Raw genomic sequence first — 22583 nt, 5'->3', positions numbered from 1 at the left:
TTCCTCACTTACTGTTTTGTTGTGCCTGCATGCACGTGTCTTGTACTTAAGTTCTTGAAAATGGCAATGTGACATTGCCGAAATATTGAAATATATTAAAATTTATTTTAATGTATATCCTAGTACATTGTAATTTCCTTAAATTATATAGTGAAATGCATAACCAACGTCTAAGCCTTTCCATGAGAATTGTGATTAATTAATCTGTGAATTAATGCGCTCTAAGCAAAATTGCATTAATTGAATACAATTAACAATAGGAATAATTATAATTTATTCATCAGTTAGCACAAATTTGAAAAAAAAATTACAGTATAAGCTATATTAGAAGATAAAATCATCAATTGCTTAATTTCTTCTAGTTAAAGGAGATCATTCTCGCTTAACTGTTCTGACTGGGAATGGAACAAGTTTCTCACATTTTCATTATCCTGTACATTAAATCAAAGTTCTTTTCCATTTACTCTGATTTCTTTAATAATGTTAGATCTTTGTTTTGCACACGATAAACTAATGTAGGCTTCAGTTTAAAGTTGCCTTCTCCATTGTCTCCTAATAAAAATATAGGATGATCTTTAGACACTTTGTATCCTGGTTGAGATGCTTCGGTTTTAGCTAGGAAAGTTTTTGTTGGCATACAAGTCCAAAACAAAACAGATCAGTTTCGTCGATGTTGAATATTTGTGATTGTCATAATTATCCTCCTGAATTATCCTTTGCAATTCTTCAGGAAGCTTGACTGCAGAATCTTTATCTGCACTAGCAGATTCCCCAGTTTTTTTTGTTATGCAGTCCAGCTTGATTTTTAAAACGATCAAACCATCCTAAACTCGCAGTAAAGCTTTCACATTCCTCTTGAAATTTGGTCTCTTTCAATGATGTAAAAATATTGAGAGCTTTTGCCTGAATATTCCTTGTACTAAGAGGTATTCTTTTTGGTTACAATCTTCAATCCAGAGTGATTGATAGAAGACATCCCATCTCGATCATTAAATGGCTTCAATTTCGAGTGATCTGTATGCTTAAAGAAGCAGTGGCAACTTTTTCTTTTTCCTTGTATGGTTGCTCTTATTTACTATAGTCCAAACTTTAGACCGGCTGTATCCCAGGTTTCACACAATCATTGTATTACTATGCCACTTTCATGTCTCTTAATGACTTCCAGCTTTTCCTCTAAAGTAATTACTTTTCTTCTCTTTTTATTACTGCCACTTTCTTTATCAGTCTTTCTCTTTTGTATCAGGGATTGAGTGTAATAAATCTTTATAGGTATCTAAATTAAAGCAAAATAAAGGAAAAGTGATTGAGCAAGAGAACAGAGTTTGCACGTGTGCTTGCGAAGATAACCTTGAGTCAACTGCCAAGTGTCGTCGGCCACTGTCTGCAGCACTGCCACTGCCCACTGGCTGCAGATTGGCGACAAAAAATTTTGCATAACGTCAAAAAGTTGCATTAACTGACTTACTTAAAGCAGGAAATAGTATCATTTCATTAAATCGTGCTAACTGATTATCGTGCATATCAAATTCGCGTTAAGCGAGGTTTTCCTGTAGCAGCTACAACACAATCTGTCTGAACTGCCCAAATTATGCTCTGTATGATTCCTTTGTGATCTGAAATTACATAGAGAATCTCTCTCTCTCTCTCTCTCTAACTCTGAACTCTGTTCCAATGAGATTTCTCTTACAGCTGAACTCAATCATATATACCACACCTTCCTGTCTGATGAACTACAATTCCTACAGAATCAATGAAATATATAATCTTTCCTCCACTCCTTGACCTTCTCTTTAGAAAAATTATATTAATGCTACCACTGTTCTATGTGTATGGCATATGTCTGAAAAAAAATATATAGAATTAAAAAATAAATAAATTACAATCTGTGCTACACCACCTTCAAACCTCACTTGAAACTACTGCTGTCCTTATCCATTCTTCTAAGGATCAACTCCTTCCTCACTCAGTTCCTAGTGTGTGTATATATATATAGAGTTTTTGTTCCTGCATGTTGTCCTGTTGTGGACAAACTGGAAGATTAACTACTTTTTGCATAGAATATCATAAAAAGTACATTTGTAATCATTACTGTCAGTCAACTTGACCAAATTACATGAAGTTTAGATGTGAAAGTCTTTTTTTTAGAATCTGCAGTTGTCCTTAAAATCCATTTTAATTTTAAATATGGATTCATTAAACTTCTCAATATATGGGAAACGTTAATTCTTAGGTATCCCATGTTACAAGCACACTGGGTCTCAGTCTCACTTTGTTTTATGTTTCGTGTGTGTGTGTGTGTGTGTGTGTGTGTGTGTGTGTGTGTGTGTGTGTGTGTGTGTGTGTGTGTGTGTGTGTGTGTTACAGTTGTCCTCCCTGAAGATGTCTCTGTGACTGAAATGAAATTTTGAAGCATTAAACATCATTTTAAATTCTCTCCTTGTGCTGTTTTCATTCCATTAAACCTCTAACCTCAGTTTCTTCCAATTACCACAAGGAGAGGGTCACCTCTCCTTGTGGTAACCACTGATAGGTTCATGATATTAATATATAACCTCTCCAAGCTAACTGTACCTTCCTGTGGTGGATGTAGTAGATGATTTTCATTGCTTGTTGAAATACCACTGCTTTACTTATTAGAAGCTAAAGGTGCTTGGTCTCCAGAACATAGTCTCTGGTTTTTGTGCCTAACTCCCACACACATAATAATAAGGTTTCTCTCTCTCTCTTACACACCCCATGGACATGCTCAGCACATGGTATTTAACCCCCCAACTGGCCATGACGTCTACAGACATCAACCTAAATCTGGATACGATTCTGTAACACCTATTGAATAACATGGATAAAAAAGCAATTTGGTCTCACTGTTTCATCCATGTTGGCTGGTAGGAGGTTAATTAAGAAGTCAGTATCTTCTTCATTTGAGGATACAGCAGTAAAGCACAGATCAGTTACCAATAGGATTGAACCTATTGGTAACTGATCAGCTAGTGAATAAACTTGGTGCCACTTACTCTAAGCTTGTGCCTAGACATACAAGGGTTGTTCGATAAGTCAGTGCAAAAATAAAGAAAATATAAATTTTTTGGGACAAACATTTTTAATTTTCAACATAGTCTCCTTTGAGGCCTATACACTTAGTCCAACAATGTTCGAGTTTTTTGATCCTGTCCATATAGTATGATTTGTCCAACTCTTCAAAATAGGCAGTTGTTTCAGCAATCACCTCATCGTTTGATGAAAATCTCTTTCCTGCCAGCCATTTTTTCATGTTTGGAAACAGATAGTAGTCCTAGGGAACCAAATCTGGAGAGTGGGGGGGGGGGGATGCGAAAGGACTTCGTAGCATAAATCGAACAATTTTGCAGTCATAATTGCAGAAGAGTGAGCAGGTGCGTTGTTTGATGAAAATCTCTTTCCTGCCAGCCATTTTTTCATGTTTGGAAACAGATAGTAGTCCTAGGGAACCAAATCTGGAGAGTGGGGGGGGGGGGGATGCGAAAGGACTTCGTAGCATAAATCGAACAATTTTGCAGTCATAATTGCAGAAGAGTGAGCAGGTGCGTTGTCTTGGCGAAAAAGAAGATTCTTTTTCGCCAAGTGTGGTCTTTTTTCCTTTATTTCATTATTTAAACAATCCAGCAAAGATGCATAATACACTCCGGTAATTGTTTTGCCCTTTTTCAAGAAGTCTATGAAGATTATGCCACGAGCATCCCAGAAGACGGTGGCCATAACCTTTCCTGTTGAAGGAACGGTTTTCACTTTCTTTGGTGCAGATTCGCTGCTTGCAACCCATTGTTTTTGACTTTTCCTTGGTCTCAGGCTGGTAGTGATGGATCCATGTTTCATTCACTGTTACGAAATGATGCAAAACTTCCTCTGGATTCTGTTGAAACAGCTTCAAACTGTCTGTGCAACAGCTCACACGTTGACGCTTTTGATCCAGTGTGAGCAAACGCGGCACCCATCTTGCAGATAGTTTTCTCATATGTAAATGTTCATGTAAAATATTATATATGTGGTCATTTGAGATGCCCACAGCCTTAGCAATTTCACCCACCTTCATTCTTCTATCATCCATCACCATGTCATGGATTTTTTCAATAATTTCTGGAGTAGTGATCTCAACAAGGCGTCCAGAACGTTCAGCGTCACTCACATGGCCACTTCGAAAATTACTAAACCTTATAAACCATTCTAATCGAAGGTGCAGACTCACCATAATGTTTATCAAGCTTAGCTATGTTTTCCTGAGTTGTTTTGCCTTTCAAAAAGTAATGTTTAATCACGAAATTCTTTCTCATCCATTTTTCACAAATCACGGTACTTGATTGATTCAAATGAATGCCAAACACAGAGTAATAGATCTATCTGACTGAAACTTTGTGTGTGATCCTCCAACAGTTGCCAGCAACTAAAAATTACCTCGATACACACTGGTGGCACCATCTCTTAGACTTTGCACAGACTTATCGAACAGCCCTCGTAGTAAAGGTATAAGTAATGTGCATGGTCTTTAAAAAAAATGCAATGAAAAAATACAAGAAAAAATGTGTACAAAAAATACTTTCACATCCAGTTCACTAATACTTGTGGCTTTACTTCAGTCTTAAATAATGTACACCACTACATGTGCATCAAAATCCAGTCTCTTACTCCTCATAAAATCTCAGCTGGTTAGCCTTAACATCTGCATTCTGCATGATTCTTTCTATAAAAAGGATCATACACATACATTGTCAAATATGATATTACAAGCCAGAGATTACTAAATTTGGTGATCTACTCTAACCCAGAATTTCCCTACTGCTCCGTGTTGCTTTCATTACTTAGAATTGATCTTATATAGTCTAATTGCTCAAACAGTGGGATCATCTTCCATGGAGATTTAGAAGTTTATAATTTAAGCTGGTTTCCCTTCTATAAGCAATTTACAGACAAAAAAAAAAAATACTAGTGGTGGTGGGCAGTAGATTGTATTGGTGTAGATGATGATTGTAGTGGCGGTTCGGTATGGTTGGTAATTGTGATGGAGGCAGAGTGCCCTCCCTCGATTAGTCTTTGGACTTCTTTGAGGTGTCATGCAATAATAATAATAATTTCACACATCAAGTAGGAGAAAAAAGCCCCCAGTATTTGCTCTTAGTAATTGCGTGGCACAAATTGTCTCTGTACCAATCAGAACAGTGGATGATCCACTTCATTCTCCTAACATCCTAGACATTTTCTTGATTATCTCTTCCACCTGCAGATGTCAGGTCTTGCTCTGGGCTATGTTTCCTTTTCTAAATATCAAAATTAAACCAGCCAGTCTTAGCTCTGTGCTCTAACACTTTTACAGTACTAAATGGAATGACATCAGTGATTTCTCTACCTCTTTTACACAGTCTTCTCTAATTCTGCTCTTCAGATTAAAATGCATACTCTGACCAGATAATTAAAGTAATTCTTGTTGGAATGAGGGCTTTCAAATTCTCTCCACTCACACAAAACTCCTGACTACTATCCATGCCCTAATTCCAATGTGTGCCAAATACATCCATGATAAAAATTGAGAAGCATATCTCAAGTGGCTCAAGTTCAGACTTTGGAAAGGGCCAAATGCAGAAAACTCAAATTTCATTCAAGCCTTTTGATCTCTTCCTAAGATGTTGGATGTGACGTCTGCCCCTTCTATGCTTCCACCTTTCACACATCAAGATGACACTGTGATATCATCCATAGATAAAGCTAATATTATGGCATCAGTCTTCTCCTCCATGACCAAGGAAAAAATCACCTCCCACAAACTCTGTATGCCTTCTCTGATCTTTCTCAATAAAAACATCAGAAAAATCTTCATTAGTCTGGATACCCATAAGTCTCCTAGCTCAGATGATACTTCCCCAAATATGCTCAAAATTTCTGCACTCATTCAAATTTATATTTACCTATAGTATCTACCCAACAGCATTTAAGCAAGCATATATTTCCAGTAGATTCCTAAAACTGAGATGAAATTTAGCCATTAAACTAGCATCCCATTACCTCAGTTATTAACCGAGAAAATAGGAGAAGTGGAGAAAGTCATCAATAGTCAATTTCTTCACTACCAGCAGAACTATCAATTAATTGCTGATCACCAATATAGATAGATTTCTTCTCTCATTCTACAGCAGACCTTAGCCAACCTTACTTTTGTACACAAGCTATGAAAAGATTCAGAGAAATTCATGTGGTTGCTCTTTATATTTCCATGGAATCTGATCAAGTCTAGCATACAGGATTCCTTATCAGGCTTCTGTGTTGGTCTACCTTTAGCACTATATGATTGTATCACCAGTTTTCTCCCTGATTGGTCATGACATGCCGTGACGATAATTTCCTATACCTCGAGTTCTGTGCTTTTAGCCACACTTTCAGCTTAAAGACCACTACTGTTGTCCATAGTTTGCTGACAACAGTAGCATCACATTTCTCTTCTTCATTCGACAGATCATGTAATATTCAAATGAATAATCATTTGACTTTATTTGTCATTTCTTATTTTTATAAGAGAGCTCTTTTTTCATTACTTGTTTCCTCTGAAAACCTCTAGATCTCCATACATCAGATTTCTCTTCTAGGCTAACTTACACTTTTTTCTGGCACAAATATATTAAAGGGGGGGGGGCTAAAAAGTTCTGATAAACATCTAGAACAAAAATTATATTAAAGCAACTGATATAACCAGAAGAAAGAACATATCTTAAAACCTCTTAACTCCCATGTTTCATCAAATTGTAATAATTTGTTCTTTTTCTTTTAGGATATATAAGACATGTCAGAGGTTTTGATGAAATTCAAAGACACAAAGGTGCAGGCCATCATCAAGTTTTCCATCTCAGTTACAGACTTTTCTTATAGAAAAGTCTGTAACTAAGATTCACCAAACTTTGTGAGAGACTTAAGGGGACTGTGCCCCAGCATATACAACAGTTGCCAGATGGATGGCCAAGTTTAAAACTGGGCATCCTGTGACAACAGATGCCCCCCCCCCCCCCCAGTCAGGAAGACCTTCCACAACGATCACACCTGAAAACATCGATGCAGTGCATGCCATGATCCTTGATGATAGACAAATACCAGCCAAAAAACATTGCAAAGACTCTGGGGAATATCTACGGAATGAGGAATGAGTTGGGGTCGTATCCACCAACATCTGGACATGCAGGCACTCTTAGTGAAGTGGGTCTTCAAATGTTTGAATGCCAACCAACAGAGAATGTATGCTCTCATTTCAAGGGATTTTGGGTCATTTTAAGAAATCAGGTGCAAATTTTTTGGCTTGGCTTGTAACTGTTGATGAAACATGGCTTCATCCCTATGATCCAGAGACCAAACAACAGTGAATGGAGTGGAGACACAAAGGTTCTCCATGTTCAAAGAAGTTCTGAATCCAAAAGTCATCAGGGAAGGCTCTTGCCATTGTCTTTTGGGATATGGATGATGTAATTTTTACCTAAAAAAACAAAAAAGGAGAAACTGTTACAGCAGTTCATTCAACAGTTCTGAAGGAATTGATGGAGTACTGAAGGAAAAACACTGCTGGAAAGTGAACAGAGGTATGTTGCTTTTGCAGGACAACACACCTACTCACACTGTTCAGGAAACCCAACAGACATTACACAACTTGGAGTTTCAAAGCTTCACCCACCCTGGTCCCATCTGACTATTTCCTATTCCCAAATTTAAAGAAACACTTTTTACCAAAGCAACAAAATTTATCACAGATGGATGATGAAGTCATATCTGCTGCTGAGGATTAGTTCCTGCAACAAGGGAAAGACTTTTTTCTCAGAGAATTGCAAATGATGCAGCAATGTTGTAACAAAAGTCTAACACTTTGTGGGGAATATGTAAAATAAAGTGAGCTACCTCAGTTCCTTCATGGTGATTATCACAACTTTTCTTCACACTTCTCTACATCTGTAATCTCCTCAGCCTACAAAATATGTTGTATTCTTTTCCATTCAAGACTGTTTCTTATTTGCATAACTTTTGACACTATATAAATTCCAAATCTGCCTGACATTAGAATACTGTTCTCACATTTAAGCAGTACATCAAAAACTCTTTATGAATGCTTGATGCTATCCAGAAGAGGGCAATCCATTTAATAGAATACCCCCTCTCTAACAGGTTCCTTCCAATGACTTTCAGATGGAAGCGATTGGAGGGAACCATCAGACTGTGTTTTTGTCTTATGCATTTTCTGTAAGTATTTTTGATGAGTGCTGCTTCACACAGTGTCATGCTGTGTGACGCAGCACTCATTTCATACCACCAGTCAACACAACAACTAGGGGTCATCAGCATCCTCAAACACAGAGCCTTAACAATTTGCTCCAATGAGCAGGTGCTGAACAAAGAATATGAAATTATTAGCCAAGTGTTTATTAGCCAAGTGTTTATAAAAGATAGCTACAATAAAAAAACACTTCACAAGATCCTCCACAAAAATACCATTAAAAGCAAAGATTACAAGAATGCTATAGCCATACCATACATTATGAGCATATCAGAAAAAAATAGACAGAACACTACATAAATACAACATTAAGGCAACCGTCAAACTTCCTGCAAAATTAAGAAATATACTTAGCACATCCAGAGATCCTCTTTCTTACCTCGCCCACCCAGGGTTTTACAAAATTCAGTGCACCTGCAACTTCTATCCTACGTAGGGGAAACAGGGTGCACCATCACAATAAGAAAAGACAAACATTAATTAAATGCCACATTAAATTCCTCCACTATGAAAAAACAGGCCTGTCAGACCATGCACTTCAAACATGTCACAGGATCAACTGGAAAGGCACCAAGTCCCAACACCAAAACCTGGGTTGAAAGAAAGTTCAAAGAAGCCCTGTTAGTTGCTGAAACATCATCTGAATCTAAACAGGAACAATGGATTAATAATTCCAAGAATCTGGAGGACCCATTTTCAACCCATATAGCATCCAGAACAACCCTAACACAAAAAAACCTTAATATAAGAGAACCATAGAAATTGTTTAAGGTAGGTATCAGAAAGTTGTATATGGGGGTGCAGTATCTCGAAAGAGAAAACTCACCAGTGAGGTGCTACAGGGTCAGTTTTGGGGCCATTGTTGTTCAATTTGTATGTTAATGATATTGGGTTGGGTTTAACTAGTGATATCCAGCTATTTGCAGGTGATGCAAAACTGGGGAGAGCAATGCACAATCAGGCTGATGTTAATGCCTTACAAGAGGACTTGAATAGATTGCATGAATGGGCAGGTAAGTGGAACAGTCAGTTCAATGTTGCCAAGTGTAAGGTTTTGAGATTTGGTAAACAATGGTGGGATGCAAAGTATATACTTGGTGGGGAAACTTTAACAGAAGTAGAGGAGATGAGAGATCTAGGAGTGATAGTGGACAAGGATTTGAAATTCAGGGGCCACATTGCACAAGTTGTGAAGACATCACATCGAATAATGGCAATGATGCGGAGAACGATGATATGCAGAAACAGAGAAGTAATGATTCCATTGTATAAGGGCTTGATCAGTCCTCGTGGATTATTGCGCACAGATTTGATCGCCGGGTTTTCATGGTGACAAGGATATGTTGAAAAGGGTACAGAGAAGATTCACAAAGGTAGTCAGTGGTCTTTGGAATGTAGAGTACGAGGACAGATTGAGGGAATGTAAGTTACTGAGCCTTGCCTTGTGAATAGGAGGAAGAGGGGGGATATGATTGAGACATATAAACTGGTCAGGGGTTGTTATCAGGTAGACATGGAAGAGATTTTTCATAGAATTGGAGAGGGAAGTAGAACAAGAGGCCATTGCTGGAAACTGTATAAGGAGGGTGTGAGCAAAGGAGTGTGAAGCAAGTTCTTTGCATAGAGGGTGGTTGGTGAGTGGAATGCATTGCCTGAATGTGTTATGGATGTGGACACATTGAATCAGTTTAAGACGAGGTTGGATGAGCATTGTATGCAATAGTGAGCACCTCCCACGATGAGTCTCTGACTCCATGGAGGTCGGGTATTGATAATAATAATAATAATTTATATTTTTGTATATATTTTATTTAGTATTTTTATTTTATTTATTTATTTTTTTTTTCATCAGCGGTCAGGCTAGGCAAGTGATTAATAAAACATTTAGAATTATCTTACTTTTGTGTAGTGTCATGTAGCTTGTGTCCTGTGCATATGTATGTTTTCCTGATGATGACCTCAACACAGAGGTCGAAATGTCAAGTGTTATTTTCTTAATTATAATAAAATAATTACTTAAACATGTGGAAATGATGTGGTGTTTTTGTCTCCATAAATTCTTTGCAATGAATGCTGACAACCATGTGTAAAACTCTAAAAGAAAGAAGAGTATATCTATGATTCTGGTGATTCAAAATCATTGTATGTATGGGAGTATCAGTTGTTTGCATAGTAAGTGGATCATGAAAGTAACCAGATGATTTAATATGGATTTACATTCGAGTGAGGGGAATATCTCTCCCCCCTAGGATGCAAAATGTCATCCTATGTACACACACACACACACACATTAGCCTGCCCAAAACAACCTATTTAGTAATAATGCCATACCTGTCAAAATTACTCTTGGCAATGTTATTATTTCATCTCAGCTAATCAGTTTTTTGTGTTCAACTGTTTTATGCATAGAATGAATATCTCCCCGCCCCCCCCAAACTTTTAGTTTGCAAATTTTTTAGTATACAGTAGTCTCCTCTCCCCCTCATCCACAGGAGATACATTCCAAGATCCCCGGAGATACCTGAAACTACCGATAGTACCGAACCCTATATATACACATATGATGTTTTTTCCTATACAATACATGCCTATAATAAAATTTAATTTATAAATTAGGCACAGTAATAGATTAACAACAATAACTAATAATAAAACAGACCAGTAATAAGAATATACTGTATTAAAAGTTGTTTCAATGTGAATACAATCTTAGCCACCTCAGCATGTGATTTTTTTTTTTCTTTTCTTATGAAGTTGAGAACTTTCACCTTTTCACTTAAAGGAAGCACTTTATGACATCTCTTTGGCATATCTGAATTGCCAGCATCACTACTCTTGTGCTTTGGCACAATTATTAAGTAAAATAAGGGTTACTTGAACACAAGTGCTGCAATATTGTGATAGTTGATCTGATAACCGAGACAGCTACTAAGTGACTAATGGGTAGGTAGCATGTACAGTACAGCATAAACTGGACAAAGGAATGGTTCATGTCCCGGGTGGACCACACAAGATTTCATCACACTACTCAGAACAGCACACAGTTTAAAACTTATGAGTTGTTTATTTCTTGAATTTTCCATTTGATATTTTCAAATGGGGATTGACCATGGGTAACTGAAACCATGGAAAGCGAACCTGTGGATAAGAGGGGGGGGGGACTACTGTATAAAAGCTGTCCATGGGTCTCAGAATTTAGGAATTAATAACTAGTAGTTATTAAAAGAAAACTAGCAGACTTCAAATATTTTAATATCTGTTTTGAACAATTATGTATTGTATGTTTAGATTGAACAGAAATATAATAACTCGGATTTTTTTTCTGTGTGTAAGTTTTAAAATGTTTCATTCTTCTTAGTTCTTTTTACATTATTTATCTAGGAAGGCAGATTTGAGTATTTGTCTAGGGACAACATTACAAATTCTTCCTAGTGGTAACTTGCCCCTGAAAACTAAGGAAAATGGAGGAAAATTAGTTATTTGCAATTTGCAACCAACAAAACATGTAAGTTAAAGTTTTAGTAGAAATGTCTTTTAATTTACCAGATATGTAGAAAAGGACCAAATGTACAATTTTTTATTTATTTATTTTAAGCAAGCTAATATTCTTGCTGTATTTACACCAGCATTTTGCAGTACCAAGCATGTATATTGCATTATCATGTTACTGATATGAGGGAAGGAGTTTCTGAAAGTAATATCTCCATTGTGATAGTTTTTCACTCAATAGAGAAATCTGTAACATATTGTTATGTTTCTCAAAATAATCTGTCTCCCCTTTCAAAACTTCTCCATTTGCATAGAAGCTAATGTTTCTAGCTGTTGTAATGAAACTCCTCAGATTGTTTTCAAAACCATTTTTTCACATCTGCTTTGATTTCTTCCATTTTTAAAACAGATACCCTTCAGATGTGTTTTCAGTGTCAGAAATAACCAGACGTCTGATGGAACAAGTCAAGGTTGTAGGAAAAATTTCCCTCTATTTCCAGTTTGATCTCTTTGATAACAGTTAAAGTGAAGGTGCTCATTATATCCTTGCACTGTCATGTTGAAATGCAGTAACTTCCTCAGTACAGACACAGTTACTTTGTTGTTTCAATGTTCTCATGGTCTTCACATAGCAATGCAAAAGTTTATCATTGTCCTGTTCACCTTGTGGGCCTGATGTCATGTTGAAACGCAGTAACTTCCTCAGTACAGACACAGTTACTTTGTTGTTTCAATGTTCTCATGGTCTTCACATAGCAATGCAAAAGTTTATCATTGTCCTGTTCACCTTGTGGGCCTGGTGAATGATAACTGTCCCAGAAGCCTTTCAGCATGCACTCACCAGCAGAAAGGTCTTTTGAACTTTATGACTGTTAATGAGTTAAGGTGGTGATATTCCATAAGTTTTATTCGGTGGAGAATCTATAGAACAAGTAAAATATTTCAGCTATTTAGGCACAATTTGCAGTGAGGAGAGCAAATTAAATATGGAAATAGACATCACAGTAAGCAAAGCTGATAGGGGAAGGAAGCCAGTTAAATAAATTTATATGCAATAAGAGAGAAATTAGTCAAAACACTAAACTAGCAGTGTACAAGACAATGTTCAAACCAATTTTAACTCATAGATCTGGAAGTCAGATAAAAAATAAAACAGTTGATCAAAGATGTGGAGACTACGAATATGAGAAAAACTGAGGCTTGAACCAATGATATCAATGTCAGAATCATATCAAAAATTAAGATGTTAGTAACTTGACATTTAAGCATTCAACACATAAGATTAGCAGAGCTAATCTAATTTAATCTTCATCCTAGTCACATTACTACTCATCTTAGCAGTTTGATATCCTCACACAGATAGCCAGGACTATTAAACAAAATGGGAGAAGGTTAGCAAAACAGGTATTTGATGTCAAGATGGCAGGAAAAAGATCCATAGGAAGGCCAAGATCTAGGTAAGTTGATGCAGTCCTAGATATGCTCTAGAAAACAGAAATAGATCTGACAGTATTGGAGTGCTGACAAATGATAGACTAATTTGGAAGAAAATTGTTGAGGACATTAGTAATTAGTAAACTTTATCATGTAGTACTATAGTGCACAGTAATACAAAATAAAATTTGTACTTGTAGTATATCATGTAGGAGAAATGTAGCTTAATAAGGTCAAGGGTTTCTTTCATTAAGCCCAACATATTTCAATTATTCATATTCACTATTTGTTCTTTTTACTTTTCATGGGAAGGAAAACATATACAAACAGCTAGATGGGACTGTAATAGGTTCCCCCCCCCTCACACACACAACACACACACACACACACACACTAGCCAATTTCCAAATGCAACATTTTGAAAACCAAGTCCTCAACACAGCTACACTTAAACCAATAGTTTGTCTGTGCTATGTATATGATATGTCTGCTATTTGACCTCATGACCTAGACATATTAGATATATATTCGTGCATCTAAACAGCCAAAATCTAAAACATAAACTTCATAATAGAAAAAAAACAACAATAAAAACTGTCTTCTCTTTCTAGACACAGTAGTGATATGACTACCTAATGGCTCATTATCCTTTTCTATTTTTATTTATAGAAAATTCACATGGGAAGGTATTTACATAAACAATCACACTCCACCCATCCATCACTATGGCATCCTCAAAACACTTACACATAGGGTTATTTGTTCAAATGATACATCCCTTGAAAGTGAGCTCAGGTATCTTTGTAACACTTTTTTAGCCAAAGGCTACCCCTATAAAATAGATAAAATATTGCATGCATCCTTTATCCCTCCTGCAACACATAAGATCGTAGCAAAACCTTTCCTAACCTTTATATTCAGAGTACATCGGAAAAGATAGCTACAGTACAAATATAATCTTCATGCCACTTTCAAACTACTCATTCAGTTACTATCATCCATTTTCTGAAGTATCAGCTTCATCCTTTTGCATATTCTGGAGTGTTATAAAGTTCTTTGTGACTACTGTTCATCGTGCTTTGATCAGACTGGTAGATCAAATTAATATTTGCTTGAAGAACACAAAAATTAAATCTTTGAACATCTATATGGCAAGTTGGTACTTGCAGACCATGCTTTGGTTATTCCTTCACACAGGATTAAATGCAAGAAAACATTTAATAAACACATAGAAGTAGCTATAGATCTGAGAGACTGTTTTTAGAATCAGCATTATGAAACACTCTACCTGACTTCAACAAGTATGGCTCCACTAATTTGCCAAAGTTCTGGGAGACAGTCATTCTGAGAACAAGATCTCAGAATGATTTTATGGTTATTCAGCCACTAGAGGACACTATGTTAGGAGATTAATCATTTTTTGGTTCCAATTTACATTTTCATTGTTCCTGCAGTGATCTAGTTAAATGCTGTGCTTGTCGCACTTGTAATTTGTGCTCTGAAGATGAAATAGAAAATCAAATCTATAAAATATTAGTAAGTTCAATAAATTAATTATATAATTTTCTCTTTTCCAAATGGACATCAGTAGAGTTCAATATTGGCACTACCAACATGAGAAGAATCAATGGAAAAGAAATAGAATTAGTGGAGGAATTGGATAGGTACCAGAGTGACATGATAGGTTCTACCAAAACAAAGAAGATACAAACAGACGAGATTTTTATGAACAACCAATATAAGATGTTATATTCAGTCAGTAACAATAAGGGAAAAGAGTAACTATAGTATTCAACACTAAACATGAGGATAATCTTCTTGAATAGAAGGCAATATCAACTAGAGTGATGTGGGTAAATATCAGAATGGGAATAGGACAATGAGGCTTATTTGTGCTAGGGTCTCACAGAAGGTTCTATTAAGGAAAATGAAGAATTATTCAAGGCATTAGAGAAGGCAGCTAACACAGTGAAAAAGAAAAAGTTAGCCTTGTTGGAGGTGTAAATAGCTGCATAGGAAATGATTGCCAGACACAGAAATTTTTATTGAAAATTTGAAGAAACCAGGAAGACTAATAATATTGGTAAGTGCCTGCTCAGGACATGGATTAGTTATTACCATCATGTTCCAATATAAAGATATGTATGGATTCACATGGAAAGAAGATGTGAGAAATAAGAAAAGTCAGATTGACTATGTTATTGTTGATAGTGATATCTTCACGCTGGTTCAGCACATGAGTATACAGAGGATTTGAAATTAGATGATCACCATTTAGTTTTGAGCAGGATAAAATTGAATATTATGTTGAAAAGAAGAGTGTGCAAGAAAAGGTTGAGCAGCTTCAAGATTGAACTGCAGATTTAAATACACAAACATTATGTAGGAAAAAAATGAAAGAGTTCGAAAACAGGAACCAAATCTTAAATTCAGTGGTGAATTTCCAAGATTTGGAAATTCTAAATTTCCAAAACCCTAAAAAACACATTGATTGATTGATTCGGCCAGAGAGGTACATGTAGGGGATGGGGTATCTGCAAAGATAAAGAAATCAGAAATCCATGGTAGACACTCAGGAAGTTAAAGAGGCAGTTAACAAGAAGGCATATCAAAAGTTCCTGGCAAGTAAGTCAGCTTGTGCTCTGAGAGAATATTTTCTGAGAGAATACAGAAAAAAAATGTAAGAAAGCTAAGCAGCGTGTAAAACTAGCTAAACAGAAGTCATGGGAGGACTTTGGTCATAGAAGGAGGACATACAAAATAAATATGGAATGTGGTAAAATATTCTGTAGACTATTGAAAAAGCTTAGAAATGGAAGAAAGAATACTGTAAAAAGAATCAGAGACGATAAAAGTGACATGAAAACTGAAGATAAAGATATTATTATTATCCTAAGATCCACATGGAGCCAAAGACTCATTTAGGAGGTCCTTTTGTCATACACACTCATTTCCTCATCATATTGTTGTGGAAATCACCAATAGTGATTTCCGCACCTTAGATGCACTCAAATTCTCTGCAGGTACCACCCTTTCAGGCAAGGCATTCCAATCATTCACAACTCTGCATGCAAAAAACGTGCTTCGTACTTCCCTGCTCATATCCTCCTTATTCAGCTTCCAGGGATGACCTCTGATCTCCCACCATTTTCTGTAAAACCTCTTCTACATTGATCCTATAACAATCCCTTACTAACTTGTAGGTCAAGTCAGTAGGTCTCTGTCGTATTGTCCCTATTCCTCCTATCTACTAGACTCTGTAAATTGCATCTTCTCAACTTTTCCTCATATTCGACATTCTAGAGATCAGACACTACTTTAGTCAGTTGCCTCTGGACCCTTTCCAACATCTCTTCGTCCTCTTGAAAACCAGGTGACCAAATCTGTGCACAGTAGTTCACATTTGGCCTGATCAGAGCCTTATGCAATGGAACAAGAATCTCCTTATTTCTGCAAGTCAGTGTCCTTCACATCATTCCCAGAATTTGTTGTGTTGTCCTCTCAATTTTGGCAACATGTCCCCCTTATCCACTATCACTGCAAGGTCCCTTATTTCCTCCACCTCCAACAATATATCTCTACTAAGAATAAATTCTACATCCCATCTTTGTTTCCCAAATTTTAAAACTTTACATTTTGCAACATTGAACTGGATCTATTCACGTCTTCTTGTAAGGCCACAACATTTTCTCTGCTCTTCATAGTTCATCCCAACTTTGCACCATCCGCAAACAACTGAATATCCCCATCCATATCTTTGCCAGTATCATTAACATACAGGTTATATATCAGTAGCCCTAAAACAGATTCCTGAAGCACACCAATAGTGATTTCCTCTCATACACAACTTGCTGATACCTATCAGATAGCCAGTCTCTGATTCAATGCGCTAATCTAATATCCAAACCCCATCTACTCTAGTTTTGACTAACAACTTATCATGCAGTAATCTATCAAAAGCCTTTGCAAAATCCAAGTACACCACTGCTTATTCCCTCTCTCCTGTCCAATGAAGCCATCACCTTATTGTAATAAGTAAGTAGATAACTAAAACATGACCTCCATTTAGCAAATCCTTGCTGTCCATCAAAGATAATACCATTATTGTCAACAGTATTCTAGATGTCCGAAGCGATTGCTTTGAAAGATTGCTAAATGAGATTCAACAGGAATTCACTCAGGAATATATATAAATTCTTTAAGTAGAAAGAGCTGGTCAGAATGCTGAATCCAGTTGACTGGAATAGAGCTCTCATAGTACCCATCTGTAAAAAAGTAAATAAAACTGAGCATGAGAATTGCAGAAGAATTTTTCTATTAAGTATTCCTGGTTATACTTGCATAAGTCTTACCAGGAATACTTAGTAGAGAAATTCTTCTGCAATTCTCATATTCAGTTTTATTTATCTTAGCTTGAGAGACAGTTAAGAAAAATGGTGGAAGAATAGCTTGGAGAAGAACAAGCTGGATTCAGGCCAAATAAGGCTAAATTGTTAGGATCAGATTTTTCCTTTAAGAGAGGTAGTTGAGAAATCATGGAAATACAGTCAGGGGCCACGTTACACAATTTGTGAAAACATCACATCAGATAATGACAATGATGCAGAGGACCCTGACATGCAGAAATAAAAAGATTACGATGCCATTGTATAAGTCCTTGATCAGGCCTTGTGTAGATTATTGTTCAGATTTTGTCACCAGGTTTTCATGGTGATGAGGATATGTTAGCAAGGGTCCAGAGAGGATTCATAAAGGTGGTCTTTGGAATGTGGATTAAGAGGACAGATTGAAAGAATGTAAATTGTAAAACCTCTTGAATAGGAGGAAGAGAAGGGTGGGGGAGATATGATTGAGACATATAATCTAGTTGGGAGTTATCAGGTTTACATGGAAGAGGTTTTTAACAGAATGGGAGAGGGGTAGCACAAGAGGCTCGCTATCGCTGGAAACTGTATAAGGAGGTTGTGAGCAATAGGTTCTTTACATGGAGAGCGGAATGAATTGTCCTAGTGTGTTGTGAATGTAGATACATTGAATCATTTTAAGGCACAGTTGGATGAGCAATGTGTGCAATAAAACTCTGACTCATGGAGGTCAGATGTTAATAATAATAATAATAATCTGTATTTAAGTTTTGCAGATCTGAAAAAGACATATGACAAGATTCCAAGATAAAATTTGTGGAAAATGTCACAGTTATATGGTGTAAATGGGACACTATATCAGGCAATACATAGTCTGTATTTGAGTTATAAGTCAGCAGTTAGAATTGAAGGAGTCACAGGAAGATGGTTTGATGTTACAGCAAGTATTGAGACGAGGGTGGATATTATCTCCACTGTATAGATCACATTATGAAGGTATGAAATCTGATATCAAAATTGGAGATGTTAATCTCAGCTCTTTATTTTATGCAGATGATGTTATAATCCTAAATAAATCCAGTACAAGTCTGCAGGATTAGATTACCTGACTAAATTAAATAACTTCTGTAATAATTGTAGTATGATAATCGTGAATAAAAAGACAAAGACAGTGAAAATAAGCACAAACATCGAAAACATCAACTGTATCCTGAAAAAAACTCTACATTTCCTTTGCATTAAGGAAAGAGAATTTCAAGAGAATTAGGAAGGCTGTTATGGTAGGGAGTTAACTGAATAAATTTTATTGAATAAGAGTGCATTAAAAGAGGATATTAGGAAAGGAAAAGAAAAAAGCATATCACAAGTTCCTGGCAAATAAGTCAACATCTGCTCTTAGGGAATACAGAGACAAATGTAAGAAAGCTAAACACTGTGCAAAACTAGCTAAACAAAAGTCATGGAAAGACTTTTGTATGGACTTAGAAAATAAATATCAAGAAGGTGGCAAGGTATTCTGGAGGTTATTGAAAAAGCTCAGAAATGGAGGAAAGAGTGCTGTAAAAGGAATTAGAGATGATAAAGGTGATATGAAAACTGGAGAAAAAGATATCCTTGAAGTATGAAGTAATTACTTTGAAAAATTGCTCAATGAAACAATCAGTTTCATTGAGCCATTAAAAAAAGCCATTAAAAGCCTGAAATGTGGAAAGGCAACTGAAGTATATGATATTTGACAGGAAATACTCAAGTATGGAGGTATAAAAGTCTTACAGCAGTTTCACTGCATGTTTCAGAAGGCCTGGATAGAGAGACAAATTCCAGATGATTGGAGTAGAGCTCTCATAGTACCCATATATAAAAAGGGAAATAAAACTGAATGTGAGAATTACAGAGTTATTTCTCTACTGAGTGTTCCTGGTAAGATTTATGCCAGTATACTTGAGAAACGGTTGAGAAGGATTGTGGAAGAGAAGCTTGGTGAAGAAAAAAAGCTGGATTTAAGCCAAATAGAGGCTATCAGAGTCAGATTTTCACTTTACGACAAATTGTTTGAGAAATCATTGGAATATAACAAAGATCTGTATTTAAGTTTTGTAGATCTAGAAAAAGCATACGACAAGGTGCCAAGAGAAAAGCTATTCAAAACGCTTCAATTATATTGTGTCAATTTGGCATTATATCAAGCAATACTTAGTCTTTATTCAAATTATAAGCAGTTAGAATTGAAGGAAGTACAGGAAGATAGTTTAATATTAAATGTGGTGTGAGACAAGGATGTACATTATCCCCTCTGTTATTCATTATCTATATGGATCACATTATGAAGGAAAGTGGTATTAAACATGATATCAGAATTGGAGATGTTAATGTCAGCTCTTCGTTTTATGCGGACGATGTTATACTTCTGAATAAATCCGCTACTAGTTTGCAAGATTCCCTGACTAAATTGAATAACTGTTGTAATAGATATGGTATGAAGGTCAGCAATAAAAAGACAATGAAAATAGCCAGAATCGTTGAAAATATCAACTGCATTGTGAATGGACAACCTGTGGAACAAGTAAAACATTTCAGCTACTTAGGCATGATTTTTAGTGAAGATGGTAAATTAAATATGGAAATAGAACAGAATCAACAAAGGTGGTATGGTGAGAAGTCAATTGAATAAATTCATATGGAATAAGAGAGAAATTTGTCAAAACATTAAATTTACAAGACAGTGTTCAAACCAATTTTAACTTATGGATTTGAGAGCTGGGTCAGAAGTAAAACACTTGACAAACAACTGGAGATTGCAGATATGAGAGTCCTGAGAAAGATTTGGGCATGAACCGATGGCATCAATGGCAATATCACATTAAAAACAAGGATATCAGAAAAGAACTTGACATTGTTAGCATCCAGTAATGTGTTAGGAAGAGCTAATCTCAGGTGGTATAGTCACTTAAAAAGAATGGGAGAGGAAAGATTAGCAAAACAAGTGTTCTCTGCTAAGTTTGCAGGAAAAAGACCCAGAGGAAGACCAAGATATAGGTGGATTGATATGGTAAAAAATGCCTTAGAAGATAGAAATAGATACCAAGGCAGAAGCATTAGCAAGGTCATCTCCCCACCATAGGACTTGCCGAGAGATACCAATGCTTCTGCCTTGGTATCTCCACTTGGGCCTGACTCCCACTGAAGAGACCTCAATAAAGGTCAAAACTAGTCTGGGTAGTGGCCCTTCCCTTAATGCATAACAGTATACATATCCGCAAGGAGATGTGTTTTGCATTATGGGAGATACTGAGATAGGAGTGTTGGTATCTTGCTCCACCTTTGCAAGGAGTCGCCCGGTGTTGTACCACTTTACCCCAGTGCTGAAGATACTTTCAGGCGCAAACTTTGTTTGCACACACTTGGATAAAGGATTAAACTAAATTTATTATAGTCTGACCAAGTGAAAAATAAACTTTCAACATCTTTCTCTAAATCCAGAGTAATTTAATAAAAATTGAGTTATGTAAAGTTTGCAAAATGTAACCTGGGTACTCATTTCAGTATATTTACAGAGATCTTGCTATACATTATAGTCCATTCATATGCTTACATATTAGTTTATGTGCTAGCATGCATGCTTTCAATTTCATTTTCTGTCGAAGTGCCTGCATGACTTTTTAATTTCAATTTAATGTGGCATGTATGATTTAAAACTTTTTTTTTTTTTTTGGTTCTCTTTGTGATCAAGGTAACTCTGCCCAGTGTCAATGAACAACATTATTCTTTTTACTTGTAGTGATAACTGGGATAAATTGGTTGCAGTGGGAATGAGAAATACATTAGGTAGATATTTCTTATGTGATGGATGAAATGAAAGGCTCTTAATTTCTCAGAAGCTGTTGCTTGGATGCTCTAGATCCTTGTGCAGTTCTATGCAGTATGTTGATTATAATGTGAAAGGAAGCATGTTCTCTGCTGTTCATCAAATGGGATACTGGGTCCAAAGTTTTTCTTCTTAACTATACATGGCAATCTCTAACATTCCTGGTTATCTTCATAATTGTTAAGAGATGGATAACATGTCAGTAGATAATTTATCTTTAGATGACTACAATCTTTAAAGGAATCATTGTATTTTCTTCAATAGTAACGTGATGAAACTAGAACTCTGACTGTTTGTAAATACTTGTTTTACTACTTGTTGAGATTGGGGAGAGAAATCCATTACATTTTCATTAGGGTTCTGAATATTTCCAGAACATGAAAGCTATCCAATTATTTAGTCAAGCTTGACATTCTAATCCACATAGAATCTTCTTTGGCTAAAAGGTTCCTTGTCCCATTCTCAGAGATTCATTTGCTGTCTCAGTCAAACTATCCAAATAACCTTGAACACTTCAATTCTTTAACATGAAATTGTTTTAAAACTAGTTATTAAACATACCAAAGTTTATTGAAGGTCATGCTTTTAAAGAAGAGGATAAAGGGATGTAAAGAGAATTTAATTTTATCAATGAGATCGTGAGACTATTCCAGAATTATTGTGAACTCTAAGTTGATATGACCTATTTAATGTATTTTCTGAACAGGAAGAAAGACCAAGATGTGCTAAAATTACTTGCATAATTTTTCCTTATGCAGGTATTCAGTATTTTCCTATACATATTTACTCATTTCATCTCAACAGACAGAGTCAAGATTTTTCTTTTGGTGATTTCTTGGTAAAGATCCTAGGAATGAGTATGGATTGCCTATTGTTAATTTGTGAGTGAAAAAAAAATACTGTATGTTACAATGAAAAATTATTTTTGCTTGATTCTCCATACCTGAATTAATTTGAGTGTTTCACATAGACGAGAACAATTTTTTAAAGAAAATTTAATGGTGTATTCCTATTATAACATTGTAATAACTTATAATGTATACTAATATTTTAATATACTGTTAAAATTTAATTGTAATTACACTGCCTATGGCTTCATTTCTAACTAACAATCAACAAGATTTTTGGAATAACATTGTACATCGCATTATGTGGTGTT

At 35.9% G+C, this 22583-nt stretch overlaps 1 protein-coding gene across 3 annotated transcripts in view; it reads left to right on the top strand.

Annotated features, from left to right (window-relative positions):
- Sirt6 (sirtuin 6) overlaps nucleotides 1-22583 on the top strand; it is a 130657-nt gene that overhangs the window by 83226 nt on the left and 24848 nt on the right. For all 3 annotated transcript variants that reach the window (XR_016549172.1, XR_016549173.1, XM_090401738.1), the window contains exon 5: nucleotides 11654-11777. Coding sequence is in view for 1 of the 3 variants with exons in the window: in XM_090401738.1 (XP_090257864.1) it covers nucleotides 11654-11777 (124 nt within the window). In the remaining 2 variants the exon portion in view is untranslated. The remainder of the gene's footprint in view (nucleotides 1-11653; nucleotides 11778-22583) is intronic.

The sequence above is a fragment of the Typopeltis vanoorti genome, chromosome 12, assembly GCF_054136105.1.
Source record: "Typopeltis vanoorti isolate ZY-2024b chromosome 12, IOZ_Tvanoo_1.0, whole genome shotgun sequence".
Classification (NCBI taxonomy): Eukaryota; Metazoa; Arthropoda; class Arachnida; order Uropygi; family Thelyphonidae; genus Typopeltis; species Typopeltis vanoorti.
This window is presented reverse-complemented; position numbering and strand designations above follow the sequence as displayed.